The 19,301-nt window shown below is 38.8% G+C and overlaps 1 protein-coding gene across 1 annotated transcript in view; it reads left to right on the top strand.

The window, feature by feature from the left end:
* The window catches only part of KIAA1328 (KIAA1328 ortholog), a 174,932-nt gene that overhangs the window by 101,482 nt on the left and 54,149 nt on the right, over positions 1 to 19,301 (top strand). Inside the window, exons 7-8 of the mRNA XM_050913687.1 lie at positions 14,997 to 15,682; positions 18,537 to 18,632. Coding sequence (XP_050769644.1) covers positions 14,997 to 15,682; positions 18,537 to 18,632 — 782 coding nt within the window. The remainder of the gene's footprint in view (positions 1 to 14,996; positions 15,683 to 18,536; positions 18,633 to 19,301) is intronic.

Genomic DNA, 19,301 nt, shown 5'->3' on the forward strand with positions numbered 1-19,301 from the left:
GAATAAAAGAAGAGACTAGAAATGGAACCAGAAGAATTTCTGGTAGATGTTTTTTCAGCTACATTATAGTGTGAGCGATATCAGGGTAGCTGATTGGATTTCTCTTTACATATAAAGATTCTGTTGTTTTGAATCTGGATTGCAGTTTTGATTTTCTATTTATTTTTTTCAGTGACTGCATATTGGCGTTCAGTTTGATAGGTAGAGTCAATTTCAGACAGATTAATTTATGAATGATTTTTTTAAATGTAAAAATTGTTCATAATTCTCTTAACTCTTTGGAACTGCTAACCCAGAGTAGCCCTTCTGTAACAGCCTCCTGTAGGACTGTAACCGGAGGTATAGGATTTCTGTTCCTCGAAAATTTGGGCCACTTCACCTTTGAATTCTTTAATATCTATGTCTTGAGCAATCTGATTGTGGCTAAGATTCAGAGAGGTCCTGTGTATTCCTTGACCTCAGTGCCTTCGTCTATGGAACAAGGATAACAGTGCTTAGTTACTGCCAGGAATATTCAGGCATAATGTATATAAATACTTCTAAAGGTTACAAGTTCTCTCAAAGTGCCTTGTATTTCTGCTGATTTCATGTTAAGTAGAAAACTGTGTGTGTGTGGTGGTGGCAGTAGGAGGGGTTCAGTCATCAGATGTCAAGTTTTGTTTTATTTTTGTAATGATTTATGCAGTTGTTAATCAGCAGCTCACTCCTCAGAGGAAACTTCAGGGAAATCATGTATTTAGAAACAATCCAGCTTCTAGTATTTTCTCTCCATTGTATTTTTCTTCCTTTGTTCTTTTGTTCTCTATTATGAAGGACATTTGCATGAAAACAAGATTTTTGTTTCTTAAGAGTTCATCTGCTCCTGCTGCTTATTCCCCACCTGGCCATAATCCTCCATTTGTGACATCTCAATTGGTGGCTGTGCAAATGATTATGATGTCAAAGACAGGATTATGACTTCAGGTGAGAAACAAACAGCAGGAACTGGTGAACTCAGGAGAAATACACATCTAGATTTTTCTCTAACCATTTTTATGCTAAAAGCACAAGAGAAATGCAGACAATAGATTATGTATGCATATATAAAATAACTGCTTTATAAGCAAATTGTATCGTACTAGTGAGTAACATGACAAATCTGTTCTTTAAATTGTCTTCAACTGTTCTTATTCTCTAGTTTCATCTACAGAAAATTACAATAGTAGGATAATATCCAGTGACAGTGTGATTAGGACATGTAACATGGTAAAAACCAAGTAACTAACTCTTGTAAGAGGCTTGTTCTGTATCCCTCTGTTATAATATAATGTCCTTAGTTTGATTATAATAAGGTTTGATTAAAAACGTAGAGTCAGACTCAAACTGTGGACTATCAATGAGTTAACCGGGGTCCCTGGTGAGAGTGTGGTTTTGGACCAGATCAAGCTGCTTTGTGATATAATGGGAGGTTCTTGAAGTTGCCTGAGTTCTCCTGCTTGGGGTTTTTTCTCCTAGTTAGTATTGCACTTCCTTTTTCTTCCTGAGGAACCTCACCCCGCACTGCCCCTGAAAACTGTTTCCCCAAAGGGTTTTTGCACAGTATCTCCTTTTGAAATGTCTTGTCTGCAGTTGGAGTCCTATGACAAAAAATAGCTTGTATGGCTCTGCAGTCATTTGCTACTGTGCATTGAATAGTGGGAGAAAGATACTTGCTAAAAAAGCTTTACAGGTATGAGAATTATAATGCAAGGAGGGAGTGTGTGTGTTATAACACTAGTTGATGTAACTAACACCTGAGATCATCTCTTTGTGAAGTTAGTGGTGGGTTCTGAAAAGATTGCTCAACAGAAGCCTCATCCAGGGAATCAGCTTGTAGGCTTCTGCTGCTGAAGTTGTTACAGTGGTGGTTGCCACTTATGCTAGCTAATCCTAAGGTGATTATGTTGACAGTTTTGGGTTAGGAAATAGTTTTTCCCCTTCTGTATTGTTTCAAGAATGCCTACTTATAGATGCATTATGAATTTCTTTTGAGGTATTTGGCATTTTTTTGGTGTAATTTGTGAAATGCAATGGAAGAAATGGTGTTATCTGATATGCATATAATACTGTCCTGTGTCAGGACGACTAGGCGAAAATAGGAGGGAAGAGAGGAGTTAATAATCACAGAATTAAAGACATTGAAAGTCATCCAATCCACAAGTTCGATATTTGAAGTACTCCTAGCTTCAGAGAAACCATGGGGAGTGTGGGTTTTTTTTTTCATTTTAAACAGAATTGAAGTAGTTATCTTCAGGAACCCAGTAATTAAAATTAGAAAGTTGGTAACATTTTTATTGCAGGCAATTCTAGTGGTGAGATTAACATTAGATAATCTTATAATGAAATAACCAGGCACCCTATGATCATCTGATACATGAGAGGCTGCACAGAGCTTCTGGTCCCCCAAGGGCTGTGATTGTTTTATGGTTTTATCTTATGATAACTGTGCTGTGGTTTTGCCCTTTTCTAAGAGTTTCATACAGCACACATTTCTCTGCGCCCCCCCCCCCCCCCCCCATAAATTTGTAATTTAACACCACCCTAGGAAATGGCAAATCAGCATGAAACTATTAATCTTATCTTGTATCATGAAACAGACACTGATCCAAGAGATCTGATTACTTTGCTTCCGGTCATTATCTAGACTGAAAGCTGGGCTTGGGCATTTGTATCGTCAACAGTTCTGTCATCAGAAAGCAAAAGATTTCAAAAACAAAGTGAAATTCTACAATCAATCCCATTTAACATTTCATGCCAGAAATACCATGTGGCACCAAACTCCTTTTACTGGTCACTTAGCGATCAGCTGCGATATTAAAGCCCTCATTTCTGCCCTGTGTCTACAGCTTCTTTTCCTAGGCATTTAAAGCATAATAAAGGATCTGAATGTCAGGCATGAGGGCTTTAAATAATCTGCAGTGATTTTAATGAGTTCAGTCACAATTGCCACAAGTTTGTCGTGCTTCATAAGTATTTCTGAGATGGAGCTTGCAGTCAGACTTTCTGCTGCCAAGTTGCTTTTCGGTCTTTTGAGAAGGATGGAAACTGGCTCCTGTTCAGTCCTGCAGAACTGAGTCTGTTTTAGCTTCAACTGCTCTGGAAATAGCCAGCTGCATCCCCTCCCCTCCAATGAATATATTGTGAACAAGAAATTCAGTTTTAATTTGTATTACAGTTCAGCTAATTAAAGAAAACCTATTTTAAATACCTGACTGAACCAATGTGGTTTGGCTTTCTTCTTTTCTTTACTCTTGGCCCTTCTTCCTTTTTTTTTTTTTTTTTGACTCAATTCTTCTGAATACTTGCAACTTCATGTCTTCTCTCCCATCAAGTTTGTGGCACTTGAAAAGATGCACTTATTTAATATGTAACTGTAAGGGAGGCTCAATCTCTTTTTTGCTTCTCCAGTAGGATAGAGCTTTCTGCTCTACAACAGTATTTGCAAATATATTTTTTTATTTATTTATTTTTTTACTGTCTACAAATCCCAAAGGACTTTACAGATATGGAAACATGTGGTGAGAATTTATTCTGTGCTCAACTGGATGGTTCAACTCTGTTCCTAGAGGGAGTGAATTTTACTGTTGACCTAATTCTGCCACCGTTAAAGTTGGCACTGAGTGGTTTTAGAGATTTTCAGCCTCAAAGCATTACTATTCTTTGTTGAATCCAGAGTTTAAGAAGGAGAGCTGAAGTGCAGCTCTTTCAGATGGAATAAGGAAGGCTTAAGCTTGGTACTCAGAATACATTTATTAACTAACTCAGTCCAAAGAAGTGGCCTGGGAACCCAGATAGAGGAACCTTCCACTCTGAGTTAGAATTTTGTCGGAACTTCAAAAATTCATACCTTTTGGCATCATAGCCTGTCTCTGCTTTCTGCATCATGGGCTGTTTCTGCTTTCTGCATTTGTGCAGACTTATCATACAAATTGAGTTCACAAATTGGGCAATGATAAACCAGAGCAAAGCTGAAATATAAAAATACAAACTTCTACAGTTTTCTCTGGGAAAAAAATTTCCCTTCAAAAATTGGTTCCCTACTTGAGAATAATTAATGTCAAATTTTGGATGTCATATATCTGCTACATTAATTGCTATCAAGTGGGGAACAGGTTTGTTTTTTTTTTTTTAAATGCACAGCTGTTAGCATACTGGTTGGAAATAGAGCAAAAGAGGTATGTAATGCTTGCTCATAGTGATAGAGCCAGTGCTCTTAGATTGGCACAGCACAATAAAATAATGGTTCTTTATTGAAAGGAAGGCCTACATCTCCATTCTAACTTGGAGAGACTGTACTGTAGGGGTTCATAGTTGGAAACTGTCCCTTCGTGTCCCCTGTCCTTCAGCTTTTAAGCAGGGCACAGTGTTTTGCTAACTATTAATCTAAGACTATAAACACATATTTAATTCTTTTGCATATTTTTGTGCGCTTATGACAGAGGCCCAGCTTTGTGCAAGGATTTCATTTCAGGCTGTGCAAATGCTTACACTTGTGAGCTTTTCTAAACTAAACTCGCTTTAATAAACCTGTGGGTGGGTTTTACTTGGTCTGTCTGTCCATACTGCAGTGTCTCAGAGTGAAGGCGATTGCCTCACAAGGTCACTGCTGCCCTGGAGTAGTGGAGGGCCTTTCAATTTATGCTTGGTCATGCCCTTTTAACTTAATGTTCTCCTTCACACGAGCTGGTAGTGATGGATGTCCATTCAGACAACCTAATGGCCTATGGTAACTATAGGAGAGCCTTTATATCAATATTCTGCAGCTGAGACCCATCAAGATGGACTGTCAAACTGCTCTACACCACATCTAGGACCATTTTATGCAAATAATAGCTGTGATACCATTGCTATACTTTATGGTGTCAAGCAGGACTGTAAAAGATCATTTCCATGGGTCAAGAGGAAGTTGATCTTTGTAGCTTGATATATCAGAGGTCATTTCCCTCTGTCAGCTGTTGCTACCTTCAACAGTACTAAACCCACTGCAGAATGACCTCAGCTCTTAAGGAATCTCAGCCATAGATGGAAGGTCTGCTGGGACATCCTCAGTGGCATTTCAAGTGTGGTGAGAGTATTCTGAAGTCAACATCTTCATGGTGAGCTTCAAAAGGTAACAGCTGGCTTACCCCTGGGGAATGAGGGATTGCTATTTGCTCGATGCCTGCTCCTATTCCTTGATTCAACTTTTCCTGCAATCTTTCATTAGCTAATTTATGTACCTGTTTGAGATATTGCAAGCCTGCCAAAGAGAAAACATTTCATTTCTCACTGAAATCACAGCCTGTATGCCAAGAGGACCTTGGATTTTTATATTCAGGGAGCTGAGCCTTCCAGACTCAAGTGAGGTAGTTTGCCTGTGTTGCTCAGCAGTCTCAGGGGACACCTGTCCAATGCGGAGACTGTCAGATTAGGTAACAGAATATGAGATATCATGCTGTGAATCTGCTTAGGTGGAACTTCTGCAGGGGTGGTTGTATTTTGCACAAAACTTCCAGCTACATGTGTTCTTAGTCAAAAATGTTCACGTCCTTTTCATTTGTGGAGTGCCATTTGCACTTTCATGGACTTCCTCTGTAACTGTAAGCTAAGATGTTGACTTCTGATAAGAAATGCAGTGCTTGGTAATGCAAGAGAATCTGACAAAAGTCTCATTAAACAGGTATATGTACTAACTGTGGAAAGACTGAAGCAGGAACTGGAAGCATAATATATATGTAGTATCTGCCCATGATGGAGTTCTGCCACCATTCAGAGAAGACTCAGTGTTGCAAGCGCCGTGGTAGCAACTCCAATGCTACCTGTCTACCAGTTCATCCAGCTACACGTTGCATTGTACCCTTCAGTGCATTGGGAGTATACAAGTTTTTTCAGTATTACTGTAAAATAGAAATAGTCTGTGCTCCCATTTCTATGTGCTCTAGCAGGTTAATTTGTAGTTTCCTCACTCCCTTATTTAAAGAAGTTGTTCCTGGTAATTTAGTCACCTTGGCATGACAGCAAATTTCGGCATGAGGGCAAGTTTCTGTGTGTCAGCTGCTCTGGACTGGCCGTTTTATGTCTTAGCTTCATTCCTAGTGACAGAGACAGGAGTTACCCCATATCTACCATCTTGTGTTTACTGTGGATTAGTGTGGGGTAAAAGCATGCAAGCTGTGATCTCAAAGCTGATGAGACTGTGCGCAGTGGTGTCTAAGCCTTTAGACAACTGCCTTCTTATAAATGGCATATATATTTTTTTGAAATTTGGAGAGGTCAAGTACCATGGTTCTGACTTGATTCTTCTAGAGGATTTTCTTAATTTTCTGCTACCAAGACTATTTAACACATAATCATGGTGCTGCCTGTTGGTCTGTCTTGCACTAGCATTTGGCCAGTTAATGTAAAGCTATGTACCAGTCAGATGCTGGTGCGTTAGTCTTGTTCCAGTCTTTGTTCTGAAGAACGGCATAATTACAAAATAAAAGAGTCCTTCTAAAAAGCTTTTATTTCTTACGTGAAACTTCTTCTTTGACAAGATGAAGTGAGTCAGCCTGTCTTTAACGGGATTGCACTGAAATGTCTGCAACTCTTGTTGTCATTCCTTGGCATGTTCGTTACTTGAGGGGCAGATTAGAGGTCAATCAGCCAGAGCCACGGGGTGCCCACAGCTAGCCTCAGGATACTCCCTACAAATGTAAGATCAAAAGGGCAGGCACATGAAAATTACTGTTTACTTTTTATGAATTATTTCCCAGAGATGGGATCATTAGCAGAATCTAAATGCTGGCTGGTTCTTAGTGCAAGGACGCTCCTGACAGAACGCGCTCGCTTGGGCACACCTTTCTACTCTTAAAGTTTTTGCTTTTGTGGGATTTCTATATTATTTAAATAACTTTCTGATTGTTTTTCCTCAAAACACTGTCCCTACTTCTGAACATGCTTTTAATTCTTAGATGTCGTCCATTTCTTTTCTTTGTGCAGCAAAGGTATTTCAAAGCCTACATCCATACCCCAGGGACTCTGCAGAAGACACCACCTGAACAAAGTAAAACTTTCTGGTAATCTCTCCAAGTGAACAGTGGCTGTTACTTAAAATTCATCGCTGGCCAATGGGTACTACAGTTATCCCTACTGTAAATACAGGGGAAAGGTGATATTGGCTGTCATGGTGAGGTACATGTTGGCAAATGCTGATTCAATGTCTAGTCCTGCGGTAATCTTCACACATCAAACTCGACACGTTCTTATCCACATAGTATCTGGCTTCTGTTTGATCATAGTAATCAGGGCTATTTAGAAGGGTCACGGTATATTTGCCCTTTTGTCTTGTGTCTGGAGCTATGAAAGCATGACTTTGGAGCAAATGTTGATTGAATTCTAAAGAGACTGGCAGTAGCCAGGAACATGTGTAGCCCCTGATATGCTAAACTTGTGATTCCAAGTAGAATGTTTGCTTTTTAAAATAACTTTGAAAAAGTTGCCTTGAAGGACCAAATACATGGTGGATATTACTCTTTAATGAAAACCAATATGAACTTCCCTCTTATCATCCAACGTGTTACTACCCTTAATGTGAAATAATCAAATGCTGCCCAGTGTAGGAATGAAACTAAATCTGGCTGGTAACCAAAATAAAATCCCTTATAGCTATTTTTGTATGTTCTTAAAATGTGTGCTGTGAGATTAGGCAGTTGTCTCCCCCCCCCCCCGCTATTTTTCTTAAAAAGTTTAAAAAAAAAAAAAGCTCTCTTGCAGCCCCCTCCTACGATAAGGTTGAGGGGCAGAAAATCCAGTGTTTTGTTCTTTTATCTAAATCCTTATTCTTCCTAATCTGGCTAGACATTTTGGATAGGTGTGTTTTTACTTATTTGTCGTGATGTTTTCTCAACATAATTGTTTTTTTGGCATTCATCTTGACAGCAATAGCTAGAGAATGTCTTGCTAGTGTTTAAAAGGATAAACTGAACATCTCCCATTCCATCTTTTCCTCTTGCTGTTGGGTAGAGCTCAGAAAACTTTTTAATCCCTGCAAAGCAGTGAGAGTGCAGAGGAAACGTGTGCACATGAGTGGGGTCACTGGGTCCTCCAAGATTAGGGGTCTGCAAGTGACCATCTGCAGGAGTGGGTCTGGGGTTTTGTACAGCAACAATCAGAAAGTGGAGGCACAGATGCTATAAAAATAAGTCAGTTGGTGCTAGGCACAGTTTAGGCTTGTACTGAGCTGCACCGAATCTCAAAAGTTTTCCATCATAGCTCTTGGACTTCTTAGGCTAGATCAGCACTAGATAGGGCGTCTGTATGCCTCCCTTCAGTCATGAAGCCATGCTCACAGGTTCATGAGATGTTGGAGGGCAACTGATTTCAGAGCCAGCAAGTGGCATGCTTGCTGTGTGTTTCTTGCAAACTTTACACTGAGGCAGAATCAGATATCTCATTGTGCTGTTCATCTCAGGTACCTTTGCTGTTGATATCTTCTTGTTCTTCTTGTAGTCATCATGGAAAACAATGGTTTTACAATGTCTTTTATTGCATCTGTGCTTTGGAGGCTGTTATGTTCCTTCTCTTTTTTTTTTTTTTATAGTGTGCCGCAAAGGTCCTTAAACCTCTCCTCTGAAGTGGTACATCTTGAAGCTGATACCCAAATCCGGATGGGTTTCTAGAGCACTGGTCTCCCCAGTGCTGTTAGGATAGAAGAATGGTGGAGATCCCTTCTCCACCCAATTGCTAAGGAGTGCGAGGTACACCTGTCAACTGATAGCTGTTAAATTAACATTCCCATTTTCCTGTGTGTAGTCTTATCTTTACAGACAAGTGTATATGTGTTGGGAGAGGGGCTATTTTTGGCTACACTGTAGGAGAGCCTGAAGGTAATGAGTTGTGCACAGTAAATCTTGCTTACTCCATAATTTCCACTACATTTCAAATTAAGAGCCTAAATTAGGGTTAGTGTCAGACTTGCTCTTTTGCTATGTCCTAGTTTTGTTTTAAATGCACATAGCTAAGGACTTTAATATGTTTTAGATTCAGTGCTTGTAAGTTATACTAAAATCCCTAAGGGAGCCAAAATAACTTATTAAAACCTTGCAAATGTTTTTGACTGCTGCATTCTATTATTTCCTATTCCAGTGGTAGCATACAGCCTCTGCTGCTGATGGGCGGAGGAACGCAAACCTCCAGGGCCCATTAGACTTAACTTGTTTACTGCATTGATATCTATATGTTAAATGACAAGAGAGTTCAGGTTATTGAATAATTTAAAATTCAGCTCTAATTGGTGTCATATGACCTGGAAAAGGCCATGGATGACGCCAGGAGCATGCTGTGAAATTCTTATAAATAATTCATAAATTAGATCATTCATTTGCCTGGATGTCTTGTTAAATGCAGAAGTTTGTAAGTAATAACTGATGATATAACACCTGTAAGTATTTAGTTCATATGCTGGAAGGTAATCTACCTTGATGATCTTCTAGCAAAACCTGCCAGAGTATGAGAGTTAATTGCACTAGGGAGAATGCACTACATTTATTTGGGATGGGCTTTGGCAAGGCGTACTGTGCAGATGTTGCATTACGCATTCTCTATCAGCTAGACAACTATTCTGTGTATGCCCATGTTAAAAATGCAGCTCATCACTCTTCTGCCCTTATTTCACATGAACTCCAAATGTACTGGGAAATGGTAGTGACCTGCTCTGCTCACAAATAGTATAGTTTTTGAAATATTTATCTAGGTCTTGAACTACTGATTCTTCAGTAAAATAAAGGGCAGAAGTAAAAAATTGAAGTCAGAAGATTGTGATTTTTCGTTTTTGTAATGTTGGCAGTCCATTGAATGTTAATAGTTAGACCTGGTGCTGTCAAGATTAGTATAGTGGCATTTTTCTGTAGTGCAAACAGGTCCGATATAGTTTTGTTTCAGAAAGCAAACATGTTTGCTTAGTTTTAGTGGTCAGATATTGCATTGCCATATGTAGGTACTGTTTGGGCATAATGGGCATTCTGCTCACAGTGACTTCCAAGACTCAATGTACAGGTGCCTCGCTTTAGTTTTCTTGGCGCACTGTATTATTAATGACCGCCTTATCAGCCAGCGTAAAACCAGTTTGCTGATCTGAAATGGAAGCATTTGTTAGAGATTATCTACAGTATTTGTGTAGCTGGAGAAGAAGGGTGGCATGTTTATGAATGCAAAATATACACTTAAAGCTGAGTGCCAGCAAACGCTCACATGCCACTTTGAATGCAGGTTTTTTGTGCACCTGGCATCCCAGCTCAAACCCTCTTAACAAAGAGGAGAAAAAAAATTGAAGGCAACACAAACATAGGAGGTGTTCCGCTGCTGTCAGCTAGCAGCTATAGATTCACTTTTTTGTGATGTGATCCTATTTTATTATTTTTGGGTTTTTTTGCTACACCTGTTCAGTATATTGAGTTCAGTAGATTTTTACAGGAAAAAACAGGCTTGTGACTGTCATTCACATAGTTTCTTTGATTTGAGACCACTTGTTTTATTCAGTGGAATATGGCAATCATAGTTATATATAATTTCTACAGAAAACGGTGCTTTATTTCTTGCTTGAAAAATGGTCAGCTTACCTTCCCAGTTATCTACTGTATTTATCTTAGGTACTGACAGAGACAGTTGCTGAACTATTATCTTGGCACTTTGTAATGACTGATATTAGGTTAGTAATGGCAGAGATTTTAATAAAGGATTATATGATTTAAAGAAAAAAAAATTGATAGACTTCAGTAGATCCTACTAATTTACTTTAAAATCTTTACCTTTTTACATTCTCCTTGATAAATTCTTACAGACTCTTGGAAAGAATAGCTCCTTAATCACTTGTAATGCACTTCAAATAGTCCTATCATTTGAAATAATTGTTCTTAAAAAGGCATTTCTGTTGCCCCGATATCCTACCTGAGCTTATTTATAACATATTCTCTTCATTCTACTGACAAGAGCAAGTGCTTATACTGTTGATAGATTTGCAAACCCAAAGCCAAGCTTTGTTCAGATAAAACCCATATGTCAACAATGCATAGTGGTGACTGAGTTCCAGGTTTAGGATGTAACCTGGAAGTTAGTTTAGTGAGTGTGTCAGCTAGGTCACAAATACGTGCCCTTGGTGCTCTTTAAGGTGTCCCTGTGTATGGTAGCCTCTCATTTGTCCGTTTAGAAATTTTTGCTTCATCTTTAAATACCTTTAAATCTCTGTATTTCTCCTCTGGTTGCTGCTTCCATTCGTTGTTCTTTGCTTCCTCCAGGGTCCATGCTCAGACCAGCATAGTAGACTAGTTCTGAACCTGCATGTTCCTCCCTCTGTTTCTACCCCACCAAAAGAAACCCTCAAGCTGAAAATCCACGTTAGAGAAATGTTCTCAAGATACATTTGAGAACAATTTTAGTTCATTGTCTCTTTTTCTGTATTCAAATATATTTAAGCTGTAAACTACAAACCCAGGTGCTATGGGTTAAACTCTAACACTGTTAACATCTGTAGGAATTTTGCTGTTCACTGTAACAGCACTGTATTTTGCTAGGACCCTAGCTTTTGTACACAGAGTGCAAGACTTCTTGAGGTAATGATTTTGGGCTGTTTCTTAAACATGTTTTGTACATGCAGAGCTACCAGTAAAATCTGTCAGTACCTTGCCTGTGTTGAGATTGTAAGATCGTATCAGTTACTAGTTCATCCCTTGCAGTACAAAGCCCTGTGTGCTGGAGTCAGTCTGTAAATGTGTCTCCTTTGCCAGTGCTGTGAATTAACACTGCAGAGCACACAAATTGCATTTAAGAAGAATTTGCAGAGATCATAATGCTGCGTGCATAAAACTGGTGTGCTGTTTGTCTGTTTGTAGGAAGTTTTAAGGACTGGATGTTTGTTTAAGCTCTGCTCTGAATCCCTGAGCAAAAATTACTGGGATTGCAGTAAAGATTTTGTAGAGCTCCCCACATGTCTTCCTCTCTAAACCCTTCTAAAGATTATTTGAACTATTTTTTAATATCTCCGTGTTTCTGTGCAAGAGTTTCACATCTGATCAAGTCTTATTAACTCCATATGTTGCAAGGAGCAGTCTGACTTTGTTTGTTTGTTTAAGCCTCAGTTAAAGGAAGTTGTATCTTTAAATACCGTACAGCAAGCCTGAAAGAGCTCCATGGAGGGGAAAGCGCAGCTGTTCCATCATGGTCCGTCATGGTTTCCATGTGTCCCGTAGGCAATATCTTTCTTAAACTCATCTTGTAAAATTACCCAGTTCCTTATGCTTGTGAGTCTTTAGATTCATGGTAGTAAGTGGGTCTTTGGAATTTTTTTTTTCCTGTTTTCCCCTTCACCTGGCCTGCATCTTACAGATCTGTCATAGCATGCTCTGGTCTCATCTGATCCCTCATAAGTGTATATGTCAGTCCATTTTCCCTGCAGCCTCTACGATCCAGCTGTAGTTTTCAATTAAAGCATTAACAGAAAAACACAAATTGCTAAAAAAGTTGTTGACTAGCTTCTGACTCCCAGTAGTTAATTTTTCTTTGGGGTTAGCCCCGCAAAGTACTGAGTAGCTGTCAAAGGCATGTTGGAAGTCAGTCTTCTGCCTAACATGACCTCCTTCTTCTAAAGGAATAAAAAAACCCCACTCGCATTCAATGACATCAATGAGAATTTTCCCCCCTGCAAACATACAGTAACTGTGAAATAACATTAAAGTTTCTCTGCCTTGTTATGAAGTCTTTAAATGTCAATGCCATTTCTGAGACCATCAGGGCAGATTTAATGGCGGCCAAGGTCAACAAATGCTAACTGATACCTCTCTTTTAGGGCCTTCAGGGACTCTTAATAGAGTCTCAGCCATGAAGTTAATTTGTGATGTGGACCTTTATTCTTAAACCTGCTCCTGATGATTATTTTGTACCATCTTCATTCGTGTACTTAGATTTCTTAACATTCTCTTACCTCTTCAGTCAATAAAACAAACTGCTAAAATAAAGAAGTTCTCAGTTATTTCATCTTTTGAGTCTTTTTTGTTGTTGTTGTTGTTCCTTTTTACTTCTGTTTATGGGCTGCAGAAGGGTCGGTCTATGCTTTCTGTAGACCACCCTAAGCTGCCAGCTCTGATAGGATCGTCTAAGAGTACCTTCAGGTCTGCCACCTTCTTCTGTCCTAGGGGGCTGGGAAACTGGCCACCTTGGAAGCCTCTTTCTGTTGGTGCCCTAAGTGCTTTATTAGCAGAAGGAGGTGAGGTGAGAAACGAGAGACAGCCACAGGATTCTCTTACTTTCCCTTTTCTGTAATATTTCTTCCTCTTCCTGGTCATCCCTTTATATATTGTCTAATTTAGATTAAAAGGGCTTTGTAGCCTTTATTTGTCTAGAAAATATTGCAGACAAGGATGGCACGCTACAAATAATAAATAATAAAGCTCTGTCTTTTTGGTGGCATGTTGCATTTCTACTCAGTTGCCCTGCCAGCCCCTCTGACTTAAAAATATTTTAATGTCGTGCACTTTTCACCCAGTCCAAGCACCAGACTTTCCTCAGACATTTAGCACTGACATTAATGCAAATGCCTCCAACTCACTGGGCCCTTTGGGGCAAAACATGACATCCTTGGCTTTCAATCACATGGCAGAGAAGATATATTTGTATCCACAAAACTGGAAATAATAAAATATCAGTATTCAGGTGCTAATCCACATTAATTTACATTCTGTGAAGTCTACAAGAAACTTGTAATTGGTTGTCTTGAAGGGCAGCAGAGTATATTTGGTATTTTGTTTACTTATAAAAAAGAATTTAAATTATACATATAAACACTGCATAGATTTGGATTATATCTCTCTTCTAATCATCGCTGGACGCTTGCTTGCATTCCTGAGTTCTAGTGTTTTGGGGCTTGCTGACTGTCCTCCACTATGTGGATGATACCTATTGTAAGCATTGCCAGAGTGCAAATAATACTTTTCTTTCCATCAGTGGATACCAAATTTCCCTGCTAAACCACTTTTTCACTGCAGTGGTTTTGTTATCTTTAACAAACCTGGCTTCTGTAATTAAAAAAATTAGATCTTTGTGAAAGGTCCCAAAGGCTGGAGGAGTTTAAATTCAGTATGTTATTGAAATTAATGCACAGGTCTAGCAAAAGAAATGCAAGTGCCTGATTCACTGCTGTTCTGATGTGCATAAAATCTCAAATGCTTAACTGCCTAGATGAACCATAGTGCAAAGATACTCTAGGATGTAAGTGGGATTTTGATGTCTGTTACATAATATCCATGAGTATAACAAAACCACTAGAATTTGCTTGCACTGGGTTGACAAATGTGAATTACAGTTGCTTTCTTTCTTCAGAGTTTTATCAGAGTATAATCACTTGCCCAGCTTAATTGAAAAATCACTTACGTTTATAGCTGAATTTAAACATGTTTTGTATTTAAATGACAGCTTTTGATGTACAACCATTTTTTACAGAAAGTAGTTGGTTTTTATCTGTGTTTCTGTAAAGATATTTCAAAAACTCTCATCAAATTTCCAGCGGTAAGTAATATCCCATTCAGTGCAAGGTGAAATGTTTTACATCAAATCTCCTGCTGTGTAATGGCCAATCAAAGAGTATTTATAGTGGCTGAATGGATTTTTCGGCTCGGTATTCAAAATTAAACATTTTCAAACCTTACCATTTAATGTTTTTTGCCACTCTTCAAGTTGATTTTATGTAACCCTAGATGCTCACAACTACTTGATACTCTGAAGCGACTCATTTTATGCTGAGGATCCTACAGGCAGTAGTTTTACATTTATTACACTTGTGTAGATGGAATGAAATGTAGATTTGATAGCAGATTCGTGTCTGCCTTCTGATAAACATTTTTTCGTGTTTGGCTGTATGTCCATCAGCATGATGCAGCAAGTCTATTTCTGAGAGAACACATTTACCAGGTCAAATTAGTGAGCAAAGATAAATTTTGGTAATTCACAGGAAATTGTTTCTCTTATTGCAGGTATCCAGTAAGAAGAGCTCATGCCAACAACCATCTCTGGAGCTAGATGGTTCCTACTTGGGTATTGGGGGACCTCAAACTTTTTATAAGAACAGTAGAGCATCAAAGGCTGGAAGCCCAGCCCGTGTTGCATTGTCTCAGCCATGCAGTAATAATCACGTTTACGGGACTGAAATCCATTACAACCATCAGGAGTGTCTGAAGGAATATCCGGTAGAAAATGGCTTGCACAGAAAGTGTAACAATATGATTTCCCCAGCCAAGCAGAGGAGCCCTCACCCTGTAAAACCAGCTCAGGAGATGAACCAGAAAGCGAATGAATTTCAGAACACGTGCCCTGAGCAAGTGAGTCACAGTTGTGCCTGCAGGCACGTAGGGAGCTCAGGGAGCGTGCAAGAGAGCCACCATGTCAGCCAGGTACTTAGAAGACACTCTGGCCCGGTTCACAAAACCTGTGATTATTCTAGGCGCGCTCAAATTTCTGGGCTGAATGACAGCATGGACTCAGGGCCTAAAGAAACAGAGCAGGCTAAAAGGTTGTATGAAGAGAGAAGGCAGAAGCTGCTTCTGCAGAAAATGGAGCTGGAAATTGAAAAGGAACGACTCCAACATTTATTGGCTAAGCAAGAAGCAAAACTGCTCCTAAAACAACAGCAACTACACCAATCCCGTATGGATTATAACAGGTGATTTTGAGATTTATAATTTTTAAAAAATGTCTAAAATTTCTAATGGACACGTGGGCAATAGTTAAATAAAGTGGGAGAATGGAACTGATAAAATAAGATAGGCAAGACCTGTGGCACAAATTAACAGTGATCTAGAGGAGAGGAGACTTTGTAGTATATTAGCATATACTGTTGGGAAACAGCATGGCAGCTATGGAAAGCAGCAGAGGAAAACAGTATGTGGTAGAAAGAAAAGCACAAGAAAAGCAGTGCTAAAAGACTAGGTAGGAAAAGAGGAGCACTAGAAGAAAACGAGAGGTTTATCTTAGTGCAGGCACTTGAAGGAATACAGACATTTGGCAAGAGAGCAGTGTGACCATGGAAGACATAGATGTGGCATTCTCCCTTCTTTCCTTGGAGAGGTCGGTTTTGAAGTATGACACCTTCCTAGGTAGGGACTGGAAGAAGTGTGTTTTACAGAAAAGATGGAGATCGTTTTATATATGTATGGAATATATTTTTTTTTCCATATATATATATATGGAAAAGGAAGGGAGCTCTGTGTAACAAGGACATTTTCTTTCCAGTGATGTTTATGGAAGGGAGAATGCCAAGACTGAGGCACAATACATGCTTAAAACTAGAAGAAGGGAGAGGCAATAACCATAGAAATATGGGATGTGACTTGAAAGGCCCCTGAACGTGTTGCAGAAGGTGAGGTAGCACCTTCCTGACAATGTAAATGGGGTCTCTGGGAAACGGGGAGAAACTGGTTTATTGGTATCACGTTACTAGAGTGGAGAGGAACAGTGAAAGGGAGCAGGTTAAAAGCAAGTTGAATTAGCCTGCATAACTCAGTTGAGTACTAGCAGTTCAGCATTAGGGGGGAAAGCAATGAGGAAAAATCTAGCAGTCTTTTAGAGGAAGCAATAGGAAGGTTTCACAAGGATGCTTATTTTGATACTGTTTTTATATGGCAACTGCTGACAGCATCCCATGAGAGTCTGCATTACATGACCCACTTCCTACATTCATGTATTATAACCACCATGGAGGAATATATATATATATATATATCACTTTCTCTTCTTAATCACAGACGCCTGGTTACTTTTCAAACTCTAAAAGAGAATACTGTAACTTAGGTGGTCTTTTGTTCGTTGTCTTGGATCGTAACTTACATTGAAAATAATGTGTTTATATGGCTTTAAAAATACCTGTCTTAAAGGCAAGCACAATTGTGTGTGTTGAAAATGACTGAGGTCACAAACAAAGGATTATGATTTCAGGTGAGAATTAAGTAGGAACAGATGGATTCTTAATCATCAAATACCTTAATTCTATGCATGCATCCCACTGATGAAAACCAGTAGAATATGAAGGACATACAGACTGAGTTTTTTGGTGGTTTTGTTTCTAATAGATATTTTTCAGCATTTGAGGCATCATAAGCCCAGAAAAAAATGGACCTTAAATATATTTATAATGATGTGCTTGTTAATGCCATTATACCTATTATAGCCATTTTTAAATGGAAAAAAATCATGGTTTACAGAGCTCTGGTTACCTAAAAGAATTCTATGAATGAAAATCATATATGATCAATCTGAGGACTCAGTGTTTTTGTGATCTCTTTTCAGAGATGCAGGTGAAAGCACATTTGCCATATTCTCTCTAAGAAAAGCAACTAGAATATAGTGTGCTTGCTTTTAAAAAAGTATTCAGTCTTTTTAGAATTAAATGTTTGATATTTACAGGTAAATCTCTTAGGCATCACAGTTCTGTTTCAGTTCTAGGTATATAATTCACTTTTGCACTTGATAACAGGGTAAATTTAAATACAACAAACAATAAAAATTAGTTTAGCTAAGCTCAAATACCCTTTGCTTCTTTGTCAGGAGGCTCTAACCTAGTTCATCTCTTAACATCATGACAGTTTAAAAAAAAACAATACAACAAAAATCCATTTCCAGATAGCGTTTATTTTTGGCTGCCCTTCTGCATGGCTGGAGTGCTGGTTAAAGTCCATTCTGAGCTGCTGAAAGTATTGTCATTGAATGACAAGTACAAGGTCTGACCCTTTGTAATTATTGGCTATTAACTCTTCTGCTCTTTTAGCGAAAGTATGAATTGATCCTTTTTTTGGCCATGCTGCAGCATAACTGCATTTTGATTTCCCACATTTCCCTATTTAGCCTCAAGTGAGCATAGTACTTTCAGTTTGCAGTTTCTCTCTATGTGAAATAGTTGCTTGGCTGTCAAAAACAGTGTGTGTGCAGGGAAAGGGGCAGTTCAGTGACTCCTGATGCCACCCACACCAGAGTAGACAAATATAGGCAAATCCTGGAAACAGGAATTTTATTCAAATAAAAAAGGAGAAATACCTCTATTGTTGACTTTTCTGTCTTCATTGGAGAGAAAGAAAAAGGTGGGGTAAGCTATTAAAAATGGAGCATCATCTGCGGGCCCATAGTTTCGGGAGGCACAACCATCTCAAACAAATTCTATGTTTTATGCAGTTTACACACGATGCCTTTGAGCTCCTGTGCTGCTGGATCTGTAATCTGAGCCCAACAGGGATGTTTGTTATTGGATACTGTGACCGTTTTCTTAAGGGAGCTGGTCCTTGGAAATCAGTAAATGAAATTTTTCTAATCTTTTTCCCAATGGTAACTCTTAGAAGCAAAGGCACTGGACATAAGTCAGCCTTCCAAAACAAAAGTGTATTTGAAAGTGTGAAAACAGTCATGAAAGCTTCTGCATTTAATGTGATTAAGCGCCCTGTTTGTAGACATACAACTCACCTTTTTGTGGCAAGTTCCTCGTGTGAAGATTTGACCAGCTGCAAAACCAACTAACTCTCCTTTTTCAGATTTAGAGGCCATGTACCTGGTTCAGAAGATGTGCCCATTGATGAAGCACCTGGAGAACTTGCTCTGATGATGAATGGCAACAGCATGGGGCTAAGGTAATTTCTCTCTTTACTTCTAAGTACTTCACAGTGTGGGTATATCTCCTTGACAGCATGCTGTTGGCTGCCAAGTGTATTTGTCCATGTGTTTGTTTCAGATTAAGAGCTTTTTTCTGCAGGAAAGGTAAAATTCATTGGCTCTTGCATTTTATGAGTCAACGCATTAGTTATGCTAACCTGTTATTACTCAAGGTTTAGGGGTTGACTTCCTGTAGAGGTCTCAGGTTTTGTGTGCTATCTCTTAAGGACAGTAACCTAGCCAAATGGAGTTTTCACAAAATCTTAGATTTTGTTCTTTGTTCTAGGTACTGCTTGTTATTTTTTCAGTTAAGATCAGAACATCTCTTTAGTCTTGATTTGGACCTGATGTAAAAAATACATTATCCTTTAACTCCCAGATAGAAAAGATCTTTTATAGTTGGTGACAGTTACTTGTTTTTTAAACAATGCTGTGTTGCACCTCTGCATCAGTGCAATCAGAGCAAACTACCACTGAAATAACTGGAAGTAGAGTTAAGCTAATATTTAGCTCTTTATCTCAATTTTGCATGCTATTTAAAACTTTAATCAATACATTATTGTGTTTTCTTTCTGTCCCACCGTGTCACATTTCCTGTTAACACTGGAAGAAGATTCAGGCTTATTAGAAAAGCAACAAATGAAAAC

The sequence above is a fragment of the Gymnogyps californianus genome, chromosome Z (assembly GCF_018139145.2).
Source record: "Gymnogyps californianus isolate 813 chromosome Z, ASM1813914v2, whole genome shotgun sequence".
Lineage (NCBI taxonomy): Eukaryota > Metazoa > Chordata > Aves > Accipitriformes > Cathartidae > Gymnogyps > Gymnogyps californianus.